Raw genomic sequence first — 21,150 nt, forward strand, 5'->3', positions numbered from 1 at the left:
GGGCAAGGACCGAACAAGCCAACCAGCCAACCGAAGGCAAACTATCAAAAATCTCACCACTTCCCTTTGAACAGGCAGGATGGCCGGACACGGCCCAAGGCTCTCCCCTCACGCGTGGCAGATAACAGCAGTCACTGCAGGCCTCGGCTCCAGATAAGCCAGACCGAGACAGGGACCCACCGTTCCCGAACCTCGCCGGAAAGGAAGAGGGCGAGATCCCTCCCGCTGGCTTTATTTATACCTCAAGTTATGTAAAGGAATAGCATGGAATACTTCCGCGATCACTTTTCTAGTTCCTTCCTGGTTACAAGCTGGTCTCCAGGAAGGCCCAGAGTGAAACCACCACATTACCCCCAAAAATGACCCAGAACTCACCCAAATCTCCCCAAAAAATGACCCAAAAGTCAGTCAAATCACCCCAAAAAATGACGAGAAACTGATCCAAAATTACACCAAAAAAGGACCCAAAACTCACCCAAATCTCCCCCAAAAATGACCAGAAAGTCAAACAAATCTCCCCAAAAAATGACCCAGAACTCAGCCAAATCTCCCCAAAAAATGACCCAAAACCTCACCCAAAATTACCCCCAAAAATGACCCAGAACTCATCCAAATCTCCCCAAAAAATGACCAGAAACTGACCCAAAAATACCCCAAAAATTGATCCAGAACTGACACAAAACTGGCCCAAATCACTCCAAAAACTAACTCCAAATTGGCCCAAAACCTGACCTAAAAATGCAAAAAAAAAACCCCAAAACTGACCCAAAATTATACAAAATCACCCCCAAATATGACCAGAAACTGACCCCAAAACCCCAAAACACTGACACCAAGACTTACTCAAATCACCTCAAAAACTGACCCAAAACTGACCCAAATCTCCCCAAAACATGACCAGAAACTGACCCAAAATTACCCCCAAAACTGACCCAGAACTCACCCAAATCTCCCCAAAAAATGACACAACACTAACTCAAATCTCCCCCAAAAATGACCCAAACGTCAGCCAAATCACCCCCAAAAATGACCCCAAAACTCACCCAAATATCCCCAAAAAATGACCAGAAACTGACCCAAAAATACCCCAAAAAATGACCTCAAATTCACCCAAATCTCCCCAAAAAATGGTCAGAAATTCACAAAAATCTCCCCAAAAAATGACCAGAAACTGACCCAAATCACCCAAAAAAATGACCAGAAACTGACCCGATTCTCCCAAAAATGACTAGAAACAGTCCCAAATCTCCCCAAAAAAATGGACAGAAACTCACACCAATCTACCCAAAAAATGACCACAAACTCAGCCAAAATTTCCCTAAAAAATGACCCAGAACTCACCCAAATCTCCCCCAAAAAAGACCCCCAAAACTCACACAAATCTTTCCAAGAAATGACCAGAAACTGACCCAAATCTCCTCAAAAAATTATCAGAAAATGACCCAAAATCTCCCCAAAAAATGACCAGAAACTCAAACAGATCTCCCTAAAAAATGACCCAAACCTCACCCAAATCTCCCCAAAAAAATGGTCAGAAATTCACACAAATCTCCCCAAAAAATGACCACAAACTCACCCAAAATTTCCCCAAAAAATGACCCAGAACTCACCCAAATCTCCCCAAAAAGTGATCAGAAATTGACCCAAAATTACCCAAAAAGTGACCCAGAACTCACCCAAATCTCCCAAAAAAATGACCAGAAACTGACCGAAATCTCCCCAAAGAATGACCAGAAACTTACCAAAAATAACCCCCAAAAATGAACCAAAACTGACCCAAATCTCCCCAAAAAATGACCCGTCACCCAAATCTCCCCAAAAAATGACCCGTCACCCAAATCTCCCCAAAAAATGACCCGTCACCCAAATCTCCCCCCAAAATGACCAGAAACTCACAAAAAATAACCCCAAAAAATGATCAGAAACTCACTCAAATCTCCCCAAAAAATGACCCAAACTTTATTTCTTTTATTAGGAACAAATCCCTTCCTTTGCTCCCCTCTGGCCCTGCCCACACGGCCCCAGTTCAGCTCTCATTGAGTTCTTGCTTCTGGACAGTGACTCCTCTGCCTCTTGCTGGGGCGGCAGCAGCTCCTGTGCCGGCAGGGAGAGGGACCCCAGAGCCCCTACAGAGACCTCCAAGCCATTATAGGGACCCCAGAGCCCCTATAGAGACCCCAGACCCATTATAGGGACCCCAGAGCCCCTATAGAGACCCCAGACCCATTATAGGGACCCCAGAGCCCCTATAGAGACCCCAGACCCATTATAGGGACCCTAGAACCCCTACAGAGATCCCAGAGCCCCTACAGAGACCCCAGACCCATTATAGGGACCCCAGAGCCCCTACAGAGACCTCCGAGTCATTATAGGGACCCCAGAGCCCCTGTAGAGACCCCAGAGCCATTATAGAGACCCCAGAGCCCCTATAGAGACCCCAGAGCCCCTATAGAGACCCCAGAGCCCCTATAGAGACCCCAGAGCCCCTATAGAGACCCCAGAGCCCCTATAGAGACCCCAGAGCCCCTATAGAGACCCCAGAGCCCCTATAGAGACCCCAGAGCCCCTATAGAGACCCCAGAGCCCCTCGCTGGGTCACAGCAGCTCTTCTCACGCCCAAACACACCTTTCTGGCTGCAGCTGCTTTTCTTCTCTGTCTTCCCCTTCCTTCCCCAGGGAGGTTTGCCTTGTTCTTTGGCCAGGCTCCAGCTGCACCTCAAGGGCAAAGCTGCAACTACAATTCCCCCTTTGGGTTTTCACTTGAAAAACAAAGGCTTGGGCCAAACTGTGACCAGTCACTCGCTGAACACGAGACATCAAACAGGGCACACAGAATAAAATGCATCAAACTCTAAATCATGTTACAATGACTGTCCACCCCAATCTAGCACTGACATTAAAAACATTCAACCAACCAAAAAGACCTCCAAACATCCCTTAGATAGAGAAAAGCACACCAGGAACAAATGCAAAAAGAAAAATTCCAAACAATGCTCAATTAAATAACCATGGATTGATAGAAAACATGTTTAGTGAACTTAAACCACTTAACTTCTTCCCATTATTCTCCATCAGAAATTAACCTTATTTAAGTTCTCCTTTTAACACTTCATTAAAACTGACTTATTAGGAAATGGCTTGGAACCAAACTTCATAACTTGATGACTTCAGGGTTTGTGCTCCTTGACTTTGGCCTGAAGGTGTTTGGAACACAGGCTTTGTTCTGGAGAGTTTTTCCCCAATCTAAAAACCCTTCTGCAAATGGGACTCCCTTCCCTCAGGGTTCAGTGTCCTCTGGTTTTCCTGAAGGCTGGGGGGGATCTGGGAGCCAAATCCCAAGGGATCCAGCCCAGCTCTGCACACACACACACACATTTCCAGCTGGTCACAGTCTCACGGGGGCCACCACCACTCAACACATTTGCACACAGACACCCCTCTGAGTTCCTGGCACTGGGTCTGATGGACTAAGAAATGATCAGTCTGGTAGTTTGCCCTCAGAGGAGCAAGATCCAATGATGCATTTCTATTTTCATGACAATATAACCTGTAAAACACAAACATATTTCTGCTTCATGTGCAATTTAAAATTCAAAGACATAGAAACATTCCTATAGTTCAAGTCCCCAGGTTTGGTTCCAAATGTCACTCGGTCCCCCTGGGACAAGAACAGTGGCACACACGGACTCAACAGCCCTGCATAAGCCCAGGAGTGGGGGGGAAATATCCTTGAGAGCACTGTTGCATTTCAAAAAGAAGTCAGTCACATCAACTCTGTAAAAAATAAAAAAGAGAAGCCAAAATAAATAACTGTAGACAGGGTATTAAGTACCTTGAGAATACCAATAAGAAAAAAATAAGAATAAAGGCATCTATTTGAAGTACAAAGAGTTTGGGAGACACCATTTGTTTGCCATGAAGCCTTTATTTTGTTGGCTCTTCTATAGTTAAAATCCAAACCTTACCCTCCCACAAAAAGCAGAAAACCTCTTCAGAGAGTTAGGAGACCGGAGTCAGTTCAGATTAATGGGAAGAATATCTTTGGAGACAAAATAAAGCAGAGAAAATAACCCCATCTTCAACAACAGAGCTGCCTCCCCACTGCCTGCCCCTGGAGACTTGCTCTGGGGGCGACAAAGCCTGAAGTCTCCTGCCTAGTCCTGGGCAATACTTCCTGGGGACCACAACGCCACTGAGTTCCTAAAAATACCACAGGTTGGGCAGGTGCTTGGATTTTGTCTGGATTAACTCCCCCCTTCCTTTCCATGGGCTGCCCTACTCATTGTAATGGTGCTTGTACTCCCTGAACCATTCCCTCACCCATCCAACCATCCCTTGTGCCCTCTCTGGCAAGGACAGTGGGTCCAGGTGTTCTGCCACGCTCCCAGGGCACAGGGTGGGACTGAGGAGCCACCCTCGAGGGGGGAAACGTGCCCTGCCTGCCCTGCCCAGGGAAAGGGAACTGCCCCAGTGTTCCCCAGCACAAGGCACCCTTGGAAATATCCACTGCAATGGGACACTCAGGGACAGCAACAAGCACTGCACGAGGCTGCTCTGGCACAGGACCAATTTTAGCCTCAGCTTTTCTCTGGACCACTTCACTTTCTTTCCCACCTCATCCTGCAGTCAGAACTTGCTGTCCTTGCAACCTTTCAGGGTGACCATAAATGACAGAGGCCTCTGTTCCAGCACCCACAAGGGTCTGATCCATTTGACAGGATCCATTTTTCCAATGAATTCAAAGCTCCACCTGAGGACCAGGGTCTTTTCTCACCCATTCCTGTGCTGGAGCTTGGTCTCCATCTCACTGCTTTCAGTTCCCTCCATGGTTGAACACTGGCAGCCCTGGCCCTGGGTGGAGCTCGGCATCCTGATCCCATCCCTCCTGGCCCCCGGAACCGCTGACTCAGCAATGGGGGCCCTCCATTGCCAAGGGCACGGTCCCGTCGGGGCTCACGGGGGGAGCAGGAGGTCAACGGCTCCAGCCCTGCTGCTACAGCCTTCCACCACTACAGCTAACAGAGGAGCCTCTCCAGAACAAAGGCATCCCAAGGCATCCTCAACAAACCCATCCCAACTCCACAGGACAAACTGCTCCCTGTCTGCCCAGTCCAGTCTAATCCCAGAGGCTCCCAGGTCATGCAGAACAACTGCCCAGGGGATCAGAGACTCCAGTCCATCTCTTCCTAGCACAGGTTTGGGTGAGTTTGGCAAACAGACAAACTCAAGAATTCCCCAATGTTTTCCCAGTTTGACCCCTGTCACACCAATCACCTTAACACTGCCAGCCCTTAATTCTCCCTCTATTGTGTGAAGGACTGAGGAAGTTGGACCTGTGTCTGACCAGGACAGGTGCAAACCAAATGCTGGGGACTGGAACACACACCTGGCATTCCTGCAGCTCTTACAGTCACATTCAAGAGAAAACAGCCAATTGTACCATCACTGCTAATTTCTTAATCCCAATCCCACACTGCTTTTGCACTTGGAGCACCACTTTTAGAACCCAATTACAGTCCAGTAGAGAGCTCCATGTCTAGCATGGACAGGAACCCCTGGGATAGTGTCAGGAATGCCTGAATCCTTTGCAGGGACCTTGCTTTGAGCTCCCCAGGGCCGGGCACCCCGAGGATCTCCCCGAATAATCCTTTCGGTGCGCGCTGGAGTCCTCGGGGTGCCCCAACCCGGGGGGCACCAACAGCACTGTCCCTCCAGGGGGCCAATTTGGTCCTAAAATGCAGGGGGATCTTGCCTGTGTCCCAGACTGGTCCGGGGATCTGAGGCCCTTCCCGAGAAAATCTCGGTGCCGGCGTGAAGGGCCAGAGATCCCTTGGAGCCACGGGAGAGCAGGCACAGAGTCCCTCCTGGGGGGGCAATTCTGCTGCCTGAAACCAGCTCTTCAAAGAAGCCTCTAAGACTCAGCTGTGAGTTTTAGAAGCCAGGCATTCCTATACACTGTGAGATATTTTAAGGCTTATCTGACTGAAAAGCATAAAGCTTTTATCATGGACACCTGACCTCCCACTGACAGCTCCTTTCCCTTTTCAGTACAAAATTATTTTCATGGAATCACTCAACAGGAAGTGCCCAGGAACCCCAGACTGTGCTTTTCAGAACAGAAAATAAACAGAAGAAAGGAGTTTTGCACAAGTGTAACATACTCCAGAACAGACCTGACTTTAGTTTTACCCTTTGTGTTCAAATATTCCATAGAAAAGCTCCAGCAGGAGAGCTGGCACATTCCCAAGAGTATCCTGGAAGTCCCTTTCACGAGGGTTGTAGGAAAATCGCAGTTGTATGAGTCCCTTGTGCCTGCAGATGCCGGGGATCTTCTCCATCTGCCTTGTGCTCTCCCAACAGCAGAAAGGGTGCTGAGACAGGAGGAAGGAAACCTTTAGTATAAAGCTGGGAAGGAATCTAAAGCTTCCTTTCCTGGGAGCTTTGTGAAGTCTGCAGATGAGAAAGAAAAAATTTGCATCTCCTTTGGTACAGGTGTCAACAGAGGCTAAGACTTTTTGCCTTTTTCAGACAACTGTGCCCCTTTTGGCTCCCTGGCAGCTCCAATGGCACCAGAACCCCCTTCCTGCACACCCACGGCTGTCACACACAGGCACCCACACACCTTTGCTCCAGCCCACACATGGCCAACATTTCCTCACCCTGGACATCCCAAGGGCAGTATTTTTGCTAGAGAGCACAGCAACCCCCCTGTCCTTGCAAACTGCCTCCCTGCAAAAAAGGAATCATTTCTCCTGGACACTTCTCCCACAGTCAAGGTCTTTTCAAACTGCTGTCGTGCCACCAAACCTGCTCAGGGTCCCTCCCAGCTTCTGCCTGTCCTTGCATTTAAAGGCACGGGCATATTCTACCTCCCAACAGCAAACCCAGCTCCTCACTGGCAGTAGAAGCCCTGCTCTTACCTGGACAGACTCCCGGGCTCGGCACAGCTGTGGCTCATGGAGCAGCTTCCCAAGGCCGTTCTCTCTCCCAGCAGGAAGCACAACTCGCCTCCGCACCAGGGGAAACCACGAGCGAGGCTGCAAATGGACACAGAACGAGCAAAAAGCATTAACGCAGCACAAAAAAAACAAGTTAAAGCAGTCTTTGCCTCATAACCCTGCACGGGGAAAGGGTTTGGGATCCCAAAGCAAAACCTAAGACACCCAGAGAGCAACAGCCCCGCAGCCCTGCCACGGCTCCCCCCGGGGGCACCCGGCAGGTAAGGGGCTTACCCGGCCCCCGCCGCCCAACACAAGGCGCCCCTAAACGCCCCCGGCTCCCCCGGTGCACAAACCCCGCGGCCAAGGCGCTCTCCCCTCAGGCAGCAGCGGGGCCGCACCCTCAGCCCTCACACACAACCGCCCGCACCCGCCCCGCCGGCCCTTTATACCGCGGGCCGGCAGCGCTGCCCAATCAGCACTCGAGCGCCTCCGCCCAATCCCAGCCCGCCTGGCCCTGCGGCCCCGCCCCGCCCGCCCAGCCCGGCCCCGCCCCTCGGCGCGGCCCCGCCCCCGTTCCCTCCGCGCGGCTCCCGCCGGGGCCGGGAAGGGCGGTGGGAGCTCCGCGGTCACGGCCCGGCCGGGAGCTCTCCCGGGATAAGGGGAGCGGGGCCTGCGGGGACAGTGGCCTTCTTGGGGGCGGGCAGGGCGGGGCCGGGCGGGCCGGCGAGAGCGAGGGGCCGGGCCTGGGCAGGTGGAGGGGCGGGGCCGGCACGATCCCGCGTCGCTTCGCTCTGGGCTCTGGGGCTGTTCCGGGCTGGTTTTGGGTGCGGGTTTTGGGGCACTGCGCACACCCTGCCCTGGTCACAGCCCCGCCCCAGCTCGCTGCACTCCCCGCACCCCTTGCTCAGCTCCGCGGGGATTTGTGCCTCCTCTGAAGGTGGCAAATGTCTGCAAAGCCGGTCGGGAAGCCAGAAAACTGCAGCCCCCGGGCCCCGCCGCGGCTTCCCCGCCCTCCCCCGGCCCCTCCCGCCCCGCAGCGCCGCTCCCGCTGCCGCCCTCGAACCCAAGGAACGAACCCCGTGCCCCCAGCACAGGCCGGTCCCTCCCCGGCAGCCTCGGCAGCGCCGGGAGCGGCCGCAGCCCCCAAGGACGGGCGGGGCGCGCCGGGAGGGGCCGCGCGGGGCGGGGGCGGGTCCCGCGGCTGCGACCCCGCGGGGAAGGGACCCCCGGGCCGGCCCCGTCCGGCACCGCCGCTGGCCCTGCTCGGGCACCGCCCTCGCCCACAGTTTTAACATCATAGAGCCAAGATTTAACCCAGAGCGCCGCAAGCTCCCAAGTGCGGGGGATTTCCATAGACTTGTTATTTTTCTCTTTTTAATGACCACGTTGCTAAAGTCAGGGAAATACAATCAGCATTCCCTAAACACCATCACTTCTACACCCACCTGCGATCAGGGGCCGATGGGCAGCAGCCTGGCCTGGACGGGCTGCAGGGATGGTGTGAAGGCCACTGTTCCCCAGGTTTGAAGGACTCTGGCCATGATCCCCGGCCCGTGGGCAGAAAGCCCAGAGCCAACGGGAACTCCAGCCAGCTGCAGGCCGATGTTACTCTGTCCCCATGCCGGGGGTGGGGACGAAGGTGCCCTTCTCCGTTCGGAAGTGGAAGTCGTCCCCTGTGCAGAGCCTGCTCTGATCCTCGGCCTCGTGGGAGCCAATTCCCTTGTCCCAGCCCACTTCCTGCAGAGAAGAAAGGGAAAGATTGCACATAAGGGAGACATTCTTCCCTGGGAGGGTGGGGAGGTGGCCTGGCACAGAGAAGCTGTGGCTGCCCCATCCCTGAAGTGGCCAAGGCCAGGCTGGATGTCTATTAGAAGGTGTCCCTGCCTGTGGCAGGGGGTGGAAGGAGATGATCCCTGAGATCCTTTCCAACCCAAACCACTCCAGGATCCCCGGAGGATTCCATGCTCTCTCTCTGCATTTATTTGGCATCATTTCCTCTCAAAAACAACATCTCCCATTTAGTTGATTGCTAAAGCCACCATTTTAAAATCATCACAGGAATCAAAAGGGACTGGAAAACACACAGAAATCATTCCTACACCCACCAAATCATTAGGAATTGGAACCCGATTCCCTCATCTCTCTCCTTGTTTTTCTTGGCTGGAAAACCTGATGATCTCCACTGGCTATTTTTAGGCCACTTTTCTTCCACAGCTCCTTTCTCCCGGCTGAAACCTCCTGGCATATTCAGGGCTTATCTGGAGGGAAGCCCCTCTGAGGTATTTCCTCTCGTGGCAATTCTGTGGGATGAAGAAGTAAAAAAAGCACGTCAAGAGCTCCTTCTCCCCACTTCCTTCACAAACACCCTCCCAGTTTGTCCTTGGCAGCTCCATCCCCCCGGCACCCGCACCCGACGCTTCGGCTCCGCTGGGAAAGGGACAGCAGGTGCAGAAGCAAGTTCAGTGCTGGGCAGGGGCTCCCTGGGGAACGGCACTTCAGTGCTTTACTCCGTGGCCTTTCCTGCTGCCCTCCCTCCTGGAGGCAGAGGATGACCCGTCCCTTGTTTCTCCCATGCTCGCAGACCCAGGTCCTGCTCTTTTGGCCCCACTTTTCTTGGCAGACCCGGCATCATTTTCCAGGGTCCCCAGGAAACTTCTGCACTTGACCCATTGCTAAGTGCAGAGCACAGGACAAGGGAGGGACAAATTTCTCAGCACCCACCCCCTAGAATTTCCCTTCTCTGCAGCACGCTCCCGTTCCCACTGTCTCTGGAGGTGCCCGCACAAGTCCTCCTTGTCCCAGCCCTGCCAAACTGACACACACACAGGAGAAATAACAGGTCTTGCTTGCACAATTCCCGACCCGAACCCTTGCCTGTCCTGCCCAGAGCTGAGGGAAATCTGACGGAATATTAATAAATCCCCTTTGTTAAGAGCAGTCATCAGCCCGGTCCTTCAGGCTTTGCAGGAGTTTGTAGGGAACAGCCCCAAATCCTAGTCCTACCTCTAAATTTGTAACAGCTTTCCTCGGACAGATTCCGGACAGTAACACATACAACGGAAAGAAAAGACTGCACAAGGAGTAACAGAAGGTTTGCCATGAAGAACAGAGGTTCCTGTTCTCCCTCATCAGGCTGGGACTGTAGGACCCAGTGTTTGCCATCAAGAGACCAGAGCGTTGTCATTAATAGTTAAACCTCTCCCCCATGGGCGTTTCTCAGAGAACTGGGCCAGCACTGAGCTACTCCCATGTGCCTGCAGTGCTTTGGGGAGGGACAAGACAACCTCCCACTTCTGCTTGGAAGAGAATGAAAAGTCATTCCCCTTCTCTCTCTCTGACCCAGCACCAAAGCAGTCCTGTAGGACAACATCAGACTAGGCCTGATTCAACTGGGAAAGAAAAAAATCCTAAACAAACAAACAAAACCACCCTGAATTTCAAGGTAAAAATATGCTGCCTCCTGAACAGGAGCACACAAAATGCATTGAAGCCAAACAGAAAATGACAAAACAGGAAAAAAAAAGAGCCAAAAGAAATGCTCTGCCTGCCTTGATACGCTCTCTGTTTGACCATTCCAAAGGGAATTCTCCACAGATCAGAAGCAATTACCAATCATTTTTCCTCTGTAACAAATGAACAACTTGGGTTTCTGCTGAGGGGCTGGACATGTCCAGTGAGGGTTCAGGGTCTGGTGGGTTGTTTATGGTAGATCCTGACCGGCCCAGGCCAAACCCAACCACCCCCATTGCTGCTCCATCCCACATGGAGAATATTGATACTGTATAGAAATACTCCCCTTCCCTGCTACTCCATCCTTCCTTACACATCTGTGGAGCAGGTTTTCTCCACCCTTTGTTCCCAGCAACAGCTCTCCAGCCCGAATCCCAGCTCCCACAGACACAAACTAAACACACCTAAGGCGATGGTTCCATCAGCACCTGGAATTCCAAGCTCCCTGTTCCCTGGAATGCTCATCCCAACACTCACAGCAATCTCACCTCAGCCCACAGGCTCTCTGTCCTCAGAGGCAAACACAGCCTGCTCTGGCACTGTGTTTCCTCTCATTCCTGGTCTCCTGCAAACCCCCAGGGAAATCCAATCCCTCAGACCCTGCATCCCTGGACACGAGGGAAACTGGAATTTGACCCGGATCCCAGCGCCCTGGACAAGTTCCCACGAGCACGTGCCTGTGGCTCCATCCAGCCCATCCATCCCTCCTTTTCCCCCAGGGAGTCCCAAACCCTCCCCCAGCTCCCCTGCGTCTTTTCCCCGGCCCAGCCCAGCTCCAGGCTCTCCCTCAGCACTGTGTCAGCCCCAGCCCTGGCAGAGCTGCAAACACCCCCCAGCTCAGCCCCCTGGGCTTCTGAACCCCCAAGCCAAGGCTCAGGCTCACCAACGGGGACCCACCTGCCCCACTCAGCACAGCCCAACCCCACAGCTCGGGGACCCCATGCTCACCCAGCCCTTCGCCCCTTCCTCTCCACCCTTCCCAGCACGGCAAGGACCAACCTGCAGTGGAAACAGAGCCAGTGCCCAGGGAGCAAATGCCAACAGGCAGGAGGAGAGAAACGTGTCCCTCTGAATTACCCCACCCCACGGGCAGCACCAGGTGCCCCCAGCGCCAGTCGGTGGGGCTGGAGCCTGTTGCCTTTGGCTGCTCACACCCCAACACATTTGGCATTGCTGGACCCAAGTCGACGATTTTCCCTGCCCTGAAAGAGAGGAGAACAAGAAAATTAAGTGCACCGGGGAAGTCAAAGGCCCTTGGCTTTCACCCTTCTCTTCTGATTACTCACCACAGGCGTTTCTTCCCTAAAACCTGCTCTTACCCCCCAACCCCCGCCCCGGCCGGTCGCCGCCCCTGCCCTGCCCGGCGGCCCCGAGCGCTTCAGGCCCGGCCCGGCCAACGCCTCGCTCTGCGCAGGCGCCGCTCCCCAGCCCGCCCCGACCGCCGGGCGCTGCCTCGCGGTCGCCGCCTGGCGGACACGGCCGGGAGCGGCGCTGCAGCCGCGCCCCCCCCCTTGCGAGACCCGCGGCGCCTTTCGCGAGGACGGGCCTTTCTTCCCTAAAACCTGCCCTTCCCTAGGAAAAGCTGAGCAATTCACAGAGTTGCTGTTTTTATCCCGGCTTCCCAAAGGACTTTTCTCTCCCGGCGGCAGCGGCGGCAGCAGCAGCAACGCTCCCTGGGAAGCCCTGACCGAGGCTGGGAACTGACACACAACAAGCCAAGAGCATTAACTCGGCCCCAAAACACTCCACAACAGACCAATTTACAGTCACCTTTGCCTCCTGCCCCCCGCGCAGGCCCAGGCTTTGGGATTCCAAGGCAAACCCCGAGAGGCCCAGAGAGCAGCAGCCCCTCAGCCCCAGCACGGCCTCCCCCGGGCTCCCCCGGCCGGGAACCGGCCCAGCCAGCCCCTGCTGTGCAGCACAGCACGCGGGGGGATGACTTTTGGGACCCCTCCCTGGCCGCTGCAGAGCAATGCAGGCATCGGGGCCAAGTCCTGCCCGGACCCCGGGCACTGCAGACAGTTCAGCCCCAGCAGCAGCAGCAGCAGCAGCTGTTCTGCCTCTTGCTCCCCTCTCATTTGCAACCGAACGGTGAGGAACAAGCCCCGGGCACAATCGGCACCGAGCAGCAAGGCCAGGGTTCGCCAGAGGCCCGGGCCTGCCTACTCCAGGCTCTGGGCTTCCTTTGCTTTCTACCGCCGCAATTCTCCTGCCCCGGCAAGCGTTAAAAGACAGACTGCCCGGTGAGACGTGCCCCGAAACAGCCATCAGTTCCAAGGCCAGAAAATCTCAGGGCCACACTTCGAAACCCTGCCGCGAGGCCCCCGGAGAAGCCAAGGGGAGCTGGGATTCCCTGGAGTCCCAGGGAACCGAGGGGAAGGTGGCAAAGGGGCTGAGAGCAAACCACCCCCCCCCCAGCTGCTTCTCCCTGCAACCCCTCCGGCAGGCGCAGCTGCCCTGGGATTTCATGCCCCTCGTGTCTCTTGCGAGCTCAACGAGCGAACAAAGGGGTTCTGCAAGATCCGCTTCCTCTGTCCCTGAGGCGGCACAGACCCTCCCCGCGGGGGGGGTGCGATGCCAGGGCACATCCGAGCCCGGCCCTGCCGCCTGCCGCTCTCGCCGCCCCTTCTCCTGGCGGCGGCACGCAGGTGCGAGTGTCTCCGCAGAGGCGAGAAACCTGCCTGTCGCTTCCCCTGCCTGCAGGCCCCGCTGGCCGCCGGAGAGGCAGAAGAGCGGCCGCCGCCCCCCCGCCGGGCCCCCGCTTACCCCGGCGACGATCTCCTGTAGAGCCCGACGTCGGATCTGCCGCCGTGGGTCGCTTCCGGGGGGGGGGGAGGCGGCGGCGCAGCCCCGACAGCATCTCCGGGGCACGGCGGGACCGACCGGGAGCGGAGCGGGGCGGGGCGGGGCGGAGCGGGCGGTGACTGCCTGGGGTGCTGCGCCTGCGCAGCGGCGCCGAGAGGGGGCTGCCCGCGGCGGTACCTGCCGCCGCCCGCGAACCTGCCGCCCGCGCCCGGCGCCGCCGAGCGCCCCGGCCCGTCCCCACAGCGGGAAGCGGCGCGGCGAGATGGCGCTGCGGGCGCGGGTCCGGGTCGGGGCGGAGGTCAGGGAACAGGATAAACGCCTCTCTGAGGCCGGGGGGGGGAGGGGCTCTCGCCGCCATCTTGAGTGTGGCCTGGGCTAAGTTCCGGTCCTGGCGGCGCCGTCTTGAGTGTGGCCTCGGGGCGAACTTCCGGGCCGGGGCCGCCATCTTTGTGTAGGGCCTTGGAGGACTTCCGGTCTTGGCGCCGCCGTCTTTCTTTTGGGGCGGCCTCGCAGCACTTCCGGTCCGGGTGGTGCGCCCTCGAAAACAGCCCGGGCGCTCTCTACTTCCGGTGCCCCGCTTTACCCGGAGAACGACCCTCGCTAATTTCTGCGCTTTCGCCCCAAAAATCTTCACGTTATTCCCCCCGCGCACACCCCGGGAGAGACGGGAGACCGCAGCTCCCCCCGTGCCGCCGGAGCCGGCCCTCAAATCGAGCGGGGAGCGCTGCAGCTGCACAGGAGCCACTGCGCATGCGTCGCCGCTTCCCCTCGCCCGGCCGCCCTCACTTACCACGTGATCGCCGGCGTCTCGCTTACGACTACGCATGCGCCGCCGTCGCCACCTTGTTTGCCCCCCCACACACCGCCCGCCTTCCTTCTCTCTCACCGCGCGCGCCTCGCCCGCTTTGCCGGGGCCCTCCCTCACATTTCGCGGCACCCCCTCCGCTGCCTTTTCGGCTCCCCGGCCTTCCCCCGCCCACCTTTCGGGGTCCCCTTCTCACACTTTACGGGGGACCCCCGAGTGACGGGGCGGAGGGCGGGGCGAGGCCGGGAGTAAACCCGGGGGTGCCCAAGAAGCCTTGTTTTTCCCTTTCATTTCACTTGGCATTTTATTAGGGCCTTTTTAGTTTGCTCGCTTTGATTGTTTTTCTTTAATTTTCTTTTGTATTTTATATTTCCTTCTTTATTGCCTTAATTTTTTATTCTCCTAATTTTTCATTTCATTTTCTTTTCTTTTCTTTCTCGTTTGCTTTTATTTTTTTTAGTTCTTAGTCCTCCAGAGAGGAAGAAAGAACACTGCAGCTCCTCTGGGACACAGAAAGGCTCCCCTGCCCTTCCCCTAAACACAACGCCTGCCAGGAGGGCCCCGCAAGCGCGCTCCGCTCCTGCCAGGCACTGGGGCTCACCCCCAGGGGGGCTTTGCCAGCACCCAGTGGAAATTAAAATTACAGCCTGGGCAGGAAATTCAAATTACAGGCCGGCAGGACCGCCCCTGGCCAAGGCCACCGGTCCGTGCAAGTCAGACCACTTACCACCCGGGTCTGGGGACTTTCGGGGGCACGCTTCCAGCTTTTATTCTCCAGAGACTCCAGTTCTTCCTGGCACTCCTTGCTTCAGTCTTCCCCTGCTGGAAGAGGTCACTTTAGTCTTTCGAGGGGCCACATTGCCAAAGCCCGGCCGGTCCATGCCCACGAGGAAAGAAAGGTAGCTTTGTCTCGTACAGGATGCTGAGGGGGGAGACACAAAATAAAAGTTTAATTTAAAACAACTGCCTACAATAGAAAGCAATTCAAACAGAAGGCAGACGAGACTCGTGCAAACCCCAATACATTTGACTTCAAAGGAGAATTATTTCCCTCTGCACCTCAGAGAACGCAATTTTCACCCGGGTCCCGCTCACCATCGTCGCACAAAACGTGCTGACAACATTTTTCGTGATGCCAGTGGAGAGATATCAGAGCACACCGCACAGGGAAGCCGAGGCTGCCCCTGGATCCCTGCAAGTGTTCCAGGCCAGGCTGGACTTGCAGCATCCAACCGGGGATGAGAGTGGAAGGTGCCCCTGCCCACGGAAGACAGGCTGCCCTTTAAAGGTCCCCTTCAAACCAAATCGCTCTCTGATTCCCCTCCAAAACAACTCCCAAAGAGACACAGCAATCAAAGCAGAGGGACTGCACTCCCAGCTTTTCTCACCTGCAGGCACACAGCACAGCACGCTGGACGTAAAAGCCACGGGGTTAGTCCTGCCAGAGGCGTCCGGCACAGTGTCCACGGCGACCGAAGGGAAAGAGGCAGCCTGGGAACACGGAGTAAAAGACACTGTCGTTAGGAGTACACCGAGCAAGAGCCGGGTCATTCCCACAGGCAGCTTCGCTGTGCAGTCCCACAAAAAGCTCCGGCTCCGGATTTAAGCTCGGAGAAGCCCGGCAGTGCCAAAACACTCCCGCTCTCCGCTTCCCAGCCCGCCCCGACCGCCGGGCGCTGCCTCGCGGTCGCCGCCTGGCGGACACGGCCGGGAGCGGCACTGCAGCCGCGCCCCCCCCTTGCGAGACCCGCGGCGCCTTTCTTCCCTAAAACCTGCCCTTCCCTAGGAAAAGCTGAGCAATTCACAGAGTTGCGGTTTTTATCCCGGCTTCCCAAAGGACTTCTCTCGCCCGGCGGCAGCGGCAGCAGCAGCAGCAACGCTCCCCGGGAAGCCCTGACCGAGGCTGGGAACTGACACACAACAAGCCAAGAGCATTAACTCGGCCCCAAAACACTCCACAACAGACCAATTCACAGTCACCTTTGCCTCCTGCCCCCCGCGCAGGCCCAGGCTTTGGGATTCCAAGGCAAACCCCGAGAGGCCCAGAGAGCAGCAGCCCCTCAGCCCCAGCACGGCCTCCCCCGGGCTCCCCCGGCCGGGAACCGGCCCAGCCAGCCCCTGCTATGCAGCACAGCACGCGGGGGGATGACTTTTGGGACCCCTCCCTGGCCGCTGCAGAGCAAATGCAGGCATCGGGGCCAAGTCCTGCCCGGACCCCGGGCACTGCAGACAGTTCAGCCCCAGCAGCAGCAGCTGTTCTGCCTCTTGCTCCCCTCTCATTTGCAACCGAACGGTGAGGAACAAGCCTCGGGCACAATCGGCACCGAGCAGCAAGGCCTGGGCTCGCCACAGGCCCGGGCCTGCCTACTCCAGGCTCTGGGCTTCCTTTGCTTTCTTCCCCCGCAATTCTCCTGCCCCGGCAAGCGTTAAAAGACAGACTGCCCGGTGAGACGTGCCCCGAAACAGCCATCAGTTCCAAGGCCAGAAAATCTCAGGGCCACACTTCGAAACCCTGCCGCGAGGCCCCCGGAGAAGCCAAGGGGAGCTGGGATTCCCTAGAGTCCCAGGGAACCGAGGGGAAGGTGGCAAAGGGGCTGAGAGCAACCCCCCCCCCCAGCTACTTCTCCCTGCAACCCCTCCGGCAGGCGCAGCTGCCCTGGGATTTCATGCCCCTTGTGTCTCTTGAGAGCTCAACGAGCGAACAAAGGGGTCCTGCAAGATCCGCTTCCTCTGTCCCTGAGGCGGCACAGACCCTCCCCGCACGGGGGGTTGCGATGCCAGGGCACATCCGAGCCCGGCCCTGCCGCCTGCCGCTCTCGCCGCCCCTTCTCCTGGCGGCGGCACGCAGGTGCGAGTGTCTCCGCAGAGGCGAGAAACCTGCCTGTCGCTTCCCCTGCCTGCAGGCCCCGCTGGCCGCGGCAGAGGCAGAAGAGCGGCCGCCGCCCCCCCGCCGGGCCCCCGCTTACCCCGGTGACGATCTCCTGCAGAGCCCGACGTCGGATCTGCCGCAGTGGGTCGCTTCCGGGGGGGGGAGGCAGCATCTCCGGGGCACGGCGGGACAGACCGGGAGCGGAACGGAGCGGAGCGGAACGCAGCGGGACGGGCGGGCCGGCGGTGACTGCCTGGGGTGCTGCGCCTGCGCAGCGGCGCCGAGAGGGGGCTGCCCGCGCCGGTGCCTGCCGCCGCCCGCGAACCTGCCGCCCGCGCCCGGGAAGAGGCGCGGCGAGACGGCGCTGCGGGCGGGGGTCCGGGTCGGGGCGGAGGTCAGGGAACAGGATAAACGCCTCTCTGAGGTGAGGGGGCCTCTCGCCGTCATCTTGAGTGTGGCCTGGGCTAAGTTCCGGTCCAGGCGGCGCCGTCTTGAGTGTGGCCTCGAGGCGAACTTCCGGGCCGGGGCCGCCATCTTTGTGTAGGGCCTTGGAGGACTTCCGGTCTTGGCGCCGCCGTCTTTCTTTTGGGGCGGCCTCGCAGCACTTCCGGTCCGGGTGGTGCGCCCTCGAAAACAGCCCGGGCGCTCTCTACTTCCGGTGCCCCGCTTTACCCGGAGAACGACCCTCGCTAATTTCTGCGCTTTCGCCCCAAAAATCTTCACGTTATTCCCCCCGTGCACACCCCGGGAGAGACGGGAGACCGCAGCTCCCCCCGTGCCGCCGGAGCCGGCCCTCAAGTCGAGCGGGGAGCGCTGCAGCTGCACAGGAGTCACTGCGCATGCGTCGCCGCTTCCCCTCGCCCGGCCGCCCTCACTTACCACGTGATCGACGGCGTCTCGCTTACGACTGCGCATGCGCCGCCGTCGCCACCATGTTTGCCCCCCCACACCGCCCGCCTTCCTTCTCTCTCACCGCGCGCGCCTCGCCCGCTTTGCCGGGGCCCTCCCTCACATTTCGCGGCACCCCCTCCGCTGCCTTTTCGGCTCCCCGACCTTCCCCCGCCCACCTTTTGGGGTCCCCTTCTCACACTTTAGGGGGGACCCCCGAGTGACCGGGCGGAGGGCGGGGCGGGGCGGGGAGTAAACCCCGGGGTGCCCAAGAAGCCTTGTTTTTCCCTTTCATTTCACTTGGCATTTCATTAGGGCCTTTTTAGTTTGCCTTGCCTGCCCCTCCACACCATTTGACCACCAGGGAACGGGCGAGCGGCCAGGTTCGCTGCAGCAGCCTGTAGCTCTGCGACCCGCCGCCCTCCCTCCCGTGCCGCCCGTCAGCGGCAGCAGCGATTCCCGCGCGTCCCCCCGGCACAGGGAGAGCGGCCGGGAAAGCCCCGACACAGAGCTCCGCCCGCCGCCCTGGCGCTGGCCCGCGCCGTGGGGCTTCATTCGTACGCTCCCAAGTCCTGCTTTCAAACCCCCTCTTTCTGCATCCTGCATTTCTTACACTCCTCGGTCCTGTATATAATAAAGTAGAGACGGGGCCCTCTTTTGAAATCAATTTATATGTCAATTAATATTATATTTCAATAGATAAAAAGAGAGACGGTAATTTTTTAATTTTTTTAGACGAACACCCCCAGTAATTTTCAGGTATTTTTGGGCTTAGCCTCCCTTTTTTGGGAGGACTCTACATGACCCCTCTCATCTCCACTGACCTGCTGCTCCACGGCACGCTCGCTCTCTCCCAGAGGCGTCAGGATGTTCCTGATAAATTTATCGACCTCAGACTCCCCCACCCCTTTTTACTCACCCCCAAAGGCAGAAATAAAGAGAGGGAGGGTGGGCAAAAGGCGGGGGGCACAAGACAAAAGGAGAACGGGGAGCCAGAAGAGGAGGGAAGGAAAGGGGTGGAGAAAAGAGGGGAGGAGGGATGGATATCTGGGGTTGCACGAAGGGGGGGGGGGGGAACGGGGGTCTTCTCACCTGCCCAAGCTTGACAGCTCCATCCCAAATCCTCTCCCTTCTGCAAAAGAATGTTCCTCCCAAACCAGGCATCCACCAGCACAGCACACACACAAACCCATCTGAGGGTCTGGAACATGACACACACCCGGAGGGGTGGCTGTAGGGTTGCAAACAAGATAGGGAGGCTTTTTTTATTACAGAAAGTCAACAAATGCCTCCAAAACGAGGGTTTTGAGGGCAGTGGCAGCTTACTGCACTCTGCTGGACTCCCGTCATCCCCGTTCTCGGCTCCATGAGGATTTGTGCTTCCTCTAAAAGTGACAGTTGCCTGCAAAGCAATTCAGGAAGTCCCTTCTGTTGGTTTTGTTTCCAGCTTTTTCTCCCCAGCACTGCAGTGGTCAAAAAGGAGAACAGAAAACCAGGAAAAAGCCCCAAAAAATCCCACTGTGCCTCCCAATCCCTCACAACATGCAGCTCCTCACCCTAAGCCACAGCTCCCCCTCAGCTGCTAAACTCAGTTTGGGGTTACTCCCAGGGGAGCACCCCAGCATTGCAGCTCGATGAGCACAGGCTGAAGGCACCCAGCTGGGGTCCAACACCAGCTCTGCAGAGCAAACGGGGTGTCCGGGGCTCCCGGGAGACTCCGGGGTTATTCCAATGCTGCTCCCATCACGTTGTGAGCTGAGGTTCCAGTGGTCCCCTTGAGCTCTGCCTAAGCCACAGCCGAGACTGGAGATCTCAAAGCCTGCAGGAGAAGAGTCAGAAAGGGAATGGGAGAGAAAAAAAAGATGACTTTGGGCTATCGGTCCACAGGCAGTAATTGTGCCATTTTTAGCCCTGGTGCCAAAGAGCTCAGGAGCACCACACTGGCGTCCTAGGGCAGAGAACTTCATAGACCTGTGTTATCCTCCTGCATCCTAGCTCTTGGGAGTCCACCCACCAACCAGCTCATCCCAGTGCTGCTCTGCCTGCTCCAGGATTCTAACTGCCAGAGAGGCCACAGGTCCCACACACAGGCCCCACCACCACTTGCTGCCAGCAGCCAGACCTCCCCACGTCCCCAAATGCAGAGCCCCTTCCCCAGCATGGCCCACTGCCCTCAGCTCCCCAAAAAGAGGTACAGGAGAGCCCCCGTCTCTGTTCGTTTTCCCAGCAGGTTTTCCATCTGTGTACCGTAAGATTTAAAGACAATATGAAGAGCTTGTATGCAAATAAGTAGAAAAGTCTGCTTAAGAGTCAGCAATTAGTACCCCAGTGGTTGAAGCCAAGTGGATAAATCCACTGGGATGAAACAGGAGTGGCTGACAGGATGGTTTATGGCACACTCAGAGCTGCAAAGCTGGAGCCTTCTTTCTTTTCCTGGGCCATCACAGAAGTTCTGCCTCCCTCAAAGTCACAACACAGAGCAGACCCCCCCCATCCCATTGCTTCTGTAGGAGCAATGCTCCCACCAGCCTACCCAAGGGCAGAAGGGTCCCCTTGCCCAGGGAGCAGGGATCAGGAAGCTCGGGGCTCCCTGCCCTGCTCAGGGCAGGGGCTGGCCAGTGCCACAAAGCAAAAGCAGCCGTCAGGAAGGCTTAAATGCAATCAACACTTGTAAATAAGATTAAGCCACCAGCAAAACCACTTTTGAAATGCAAGAAGCACCCTGAACAAGTTACCTTTAGTCCTTACAAGCCCCTCAAGTTGTCCACTGGATGGTTTTAAATTTAGCAGAAACATTTACCATAATCTAAGGCCTTCAGTCCCCTCCTGATAAGCAAACCTAGTGAGTTCTCCTGCCCAAGGGTGCCCAAAAGGAACAGGGAGTGTCTGTTGGGTTACCTGACCCTGGTCTCTCTGCTGGGGCTGCTCTCTGCCTGGCACAGACCTCTTTGTTGCAGCACGACTATGTTTTAGTTACTACTTTAACAGTAAAGCACCAGCTTTTTTTTTTTTTTTGTCATAGTTATCCATAAGAGCTTTCTATTAAAAAAAGATTAAAACAATACCTTTTGCCTCTGAGGGGAGGCAGCAGCAGCAAGCGACCAGCATGTTCCCTCCTCTCTTACTGGCCCAGGGAGTTCCAGGCACCTGCCTGGGCAGGGCTGAGGATGGCATCTGCAAAAGTTTTCATTCCGTTAGTTTAGTGAGGTGACCTGAGCACTAATTACACCTGATGGTGCCCAGCTGCTGAACGGCCCAGCAGCCGCAGCAGCATTTGCATTTCGTACATCCGCAGTCAGGCTGTCCGGCTGGAAGGGACCAGGGGTGCAAGG

At 56.9% G+C, this 21,150-nt stretch overlaps 1 protein-coding gene across 48 annotated transcripts; it reads right to left on the reverse strand.

Moving 5' to 3' along the window:
- Positions 1–364: 364 nt before the first annotated feature.
- LOC127474065 (uncharacterized) lies at positions 365–18,766 on the reverse strand. 48 transcript variants are annotated; one of them, XR_007905673.1, is made up of 7 exons: positions 2,457–2,564; positions 1,907–2,136; positions 1,399–1,486; positions 1,005–1,099; positions 840–971; positions 571–671; positions 404–536 (listed from the first exon to the last, which is right to left on the reverse strand). XR_007905673.1 is itself a non-coding variant. In XM_051794477.1 (6 exons), the coding sequence occupies exons 1-6, from the start codon at positions 17,843–17,845 to the stop codon at positions 3,764–3,766; spliced, it is 1,545 nt and encodes a 514-aa protein (XP_051650437.1). In that variant the 5' UTR covers positions 17,846–18,766; the 3' UTR covers positions 3,682–3,763. The 48 variants fall into 48 exon arrangements, 1 of the variants encoding a protein (XP_051650437.1); XR_007905670.1 differs by having other exon boundaries at positions 2,437–2,564; XR_007905668.1 differs by having other exon boundaries at positions 2,417–2,564.
- Positions 18,767–21,150: the final 2,384 nt, after the last annotated feature.

Source organism: Manacus candei, unplaced genomic scaffold, assembly GCF_025592945.1.
Source record: "Manacus candei isolate 608988 ecotype Guabito, Panama unplaced genomic scaffold, ASM2559294v1 h1tg000039l, whole genome shotgun sequence".
NCBI classification, from domain to species: domain Eukaryota; kingdom Metazoa; phylum Chordata; class Aves; order Passeriformes; family Pipridae; genus Manacus; species Manacus candei.

Coding starts and splice junctions, on each gene's coding strand:
- LOC127474065 (XM_051794477.1), bottom strand. CDS start 17,845: ATGCGCAGTCGTAAGCGAGACGCCGTCGATCACGTGGTAAGTGAGGGC. Junction 8,679..11,528: donor GGTGCTGCCCGTGGGGTGGG/GTAATTCAGAGG, acceptor TCTTCTCTGCAG/GAAGTGGGCTGGGACAAGGG. Junction 7,038..8,386: donor CCATCGGCCCCTGATCGCAG/GTGGGTGTAGAA, acceptor GTCCATTTGCAG/CCTCGCTCGTGGTTTCCCCT.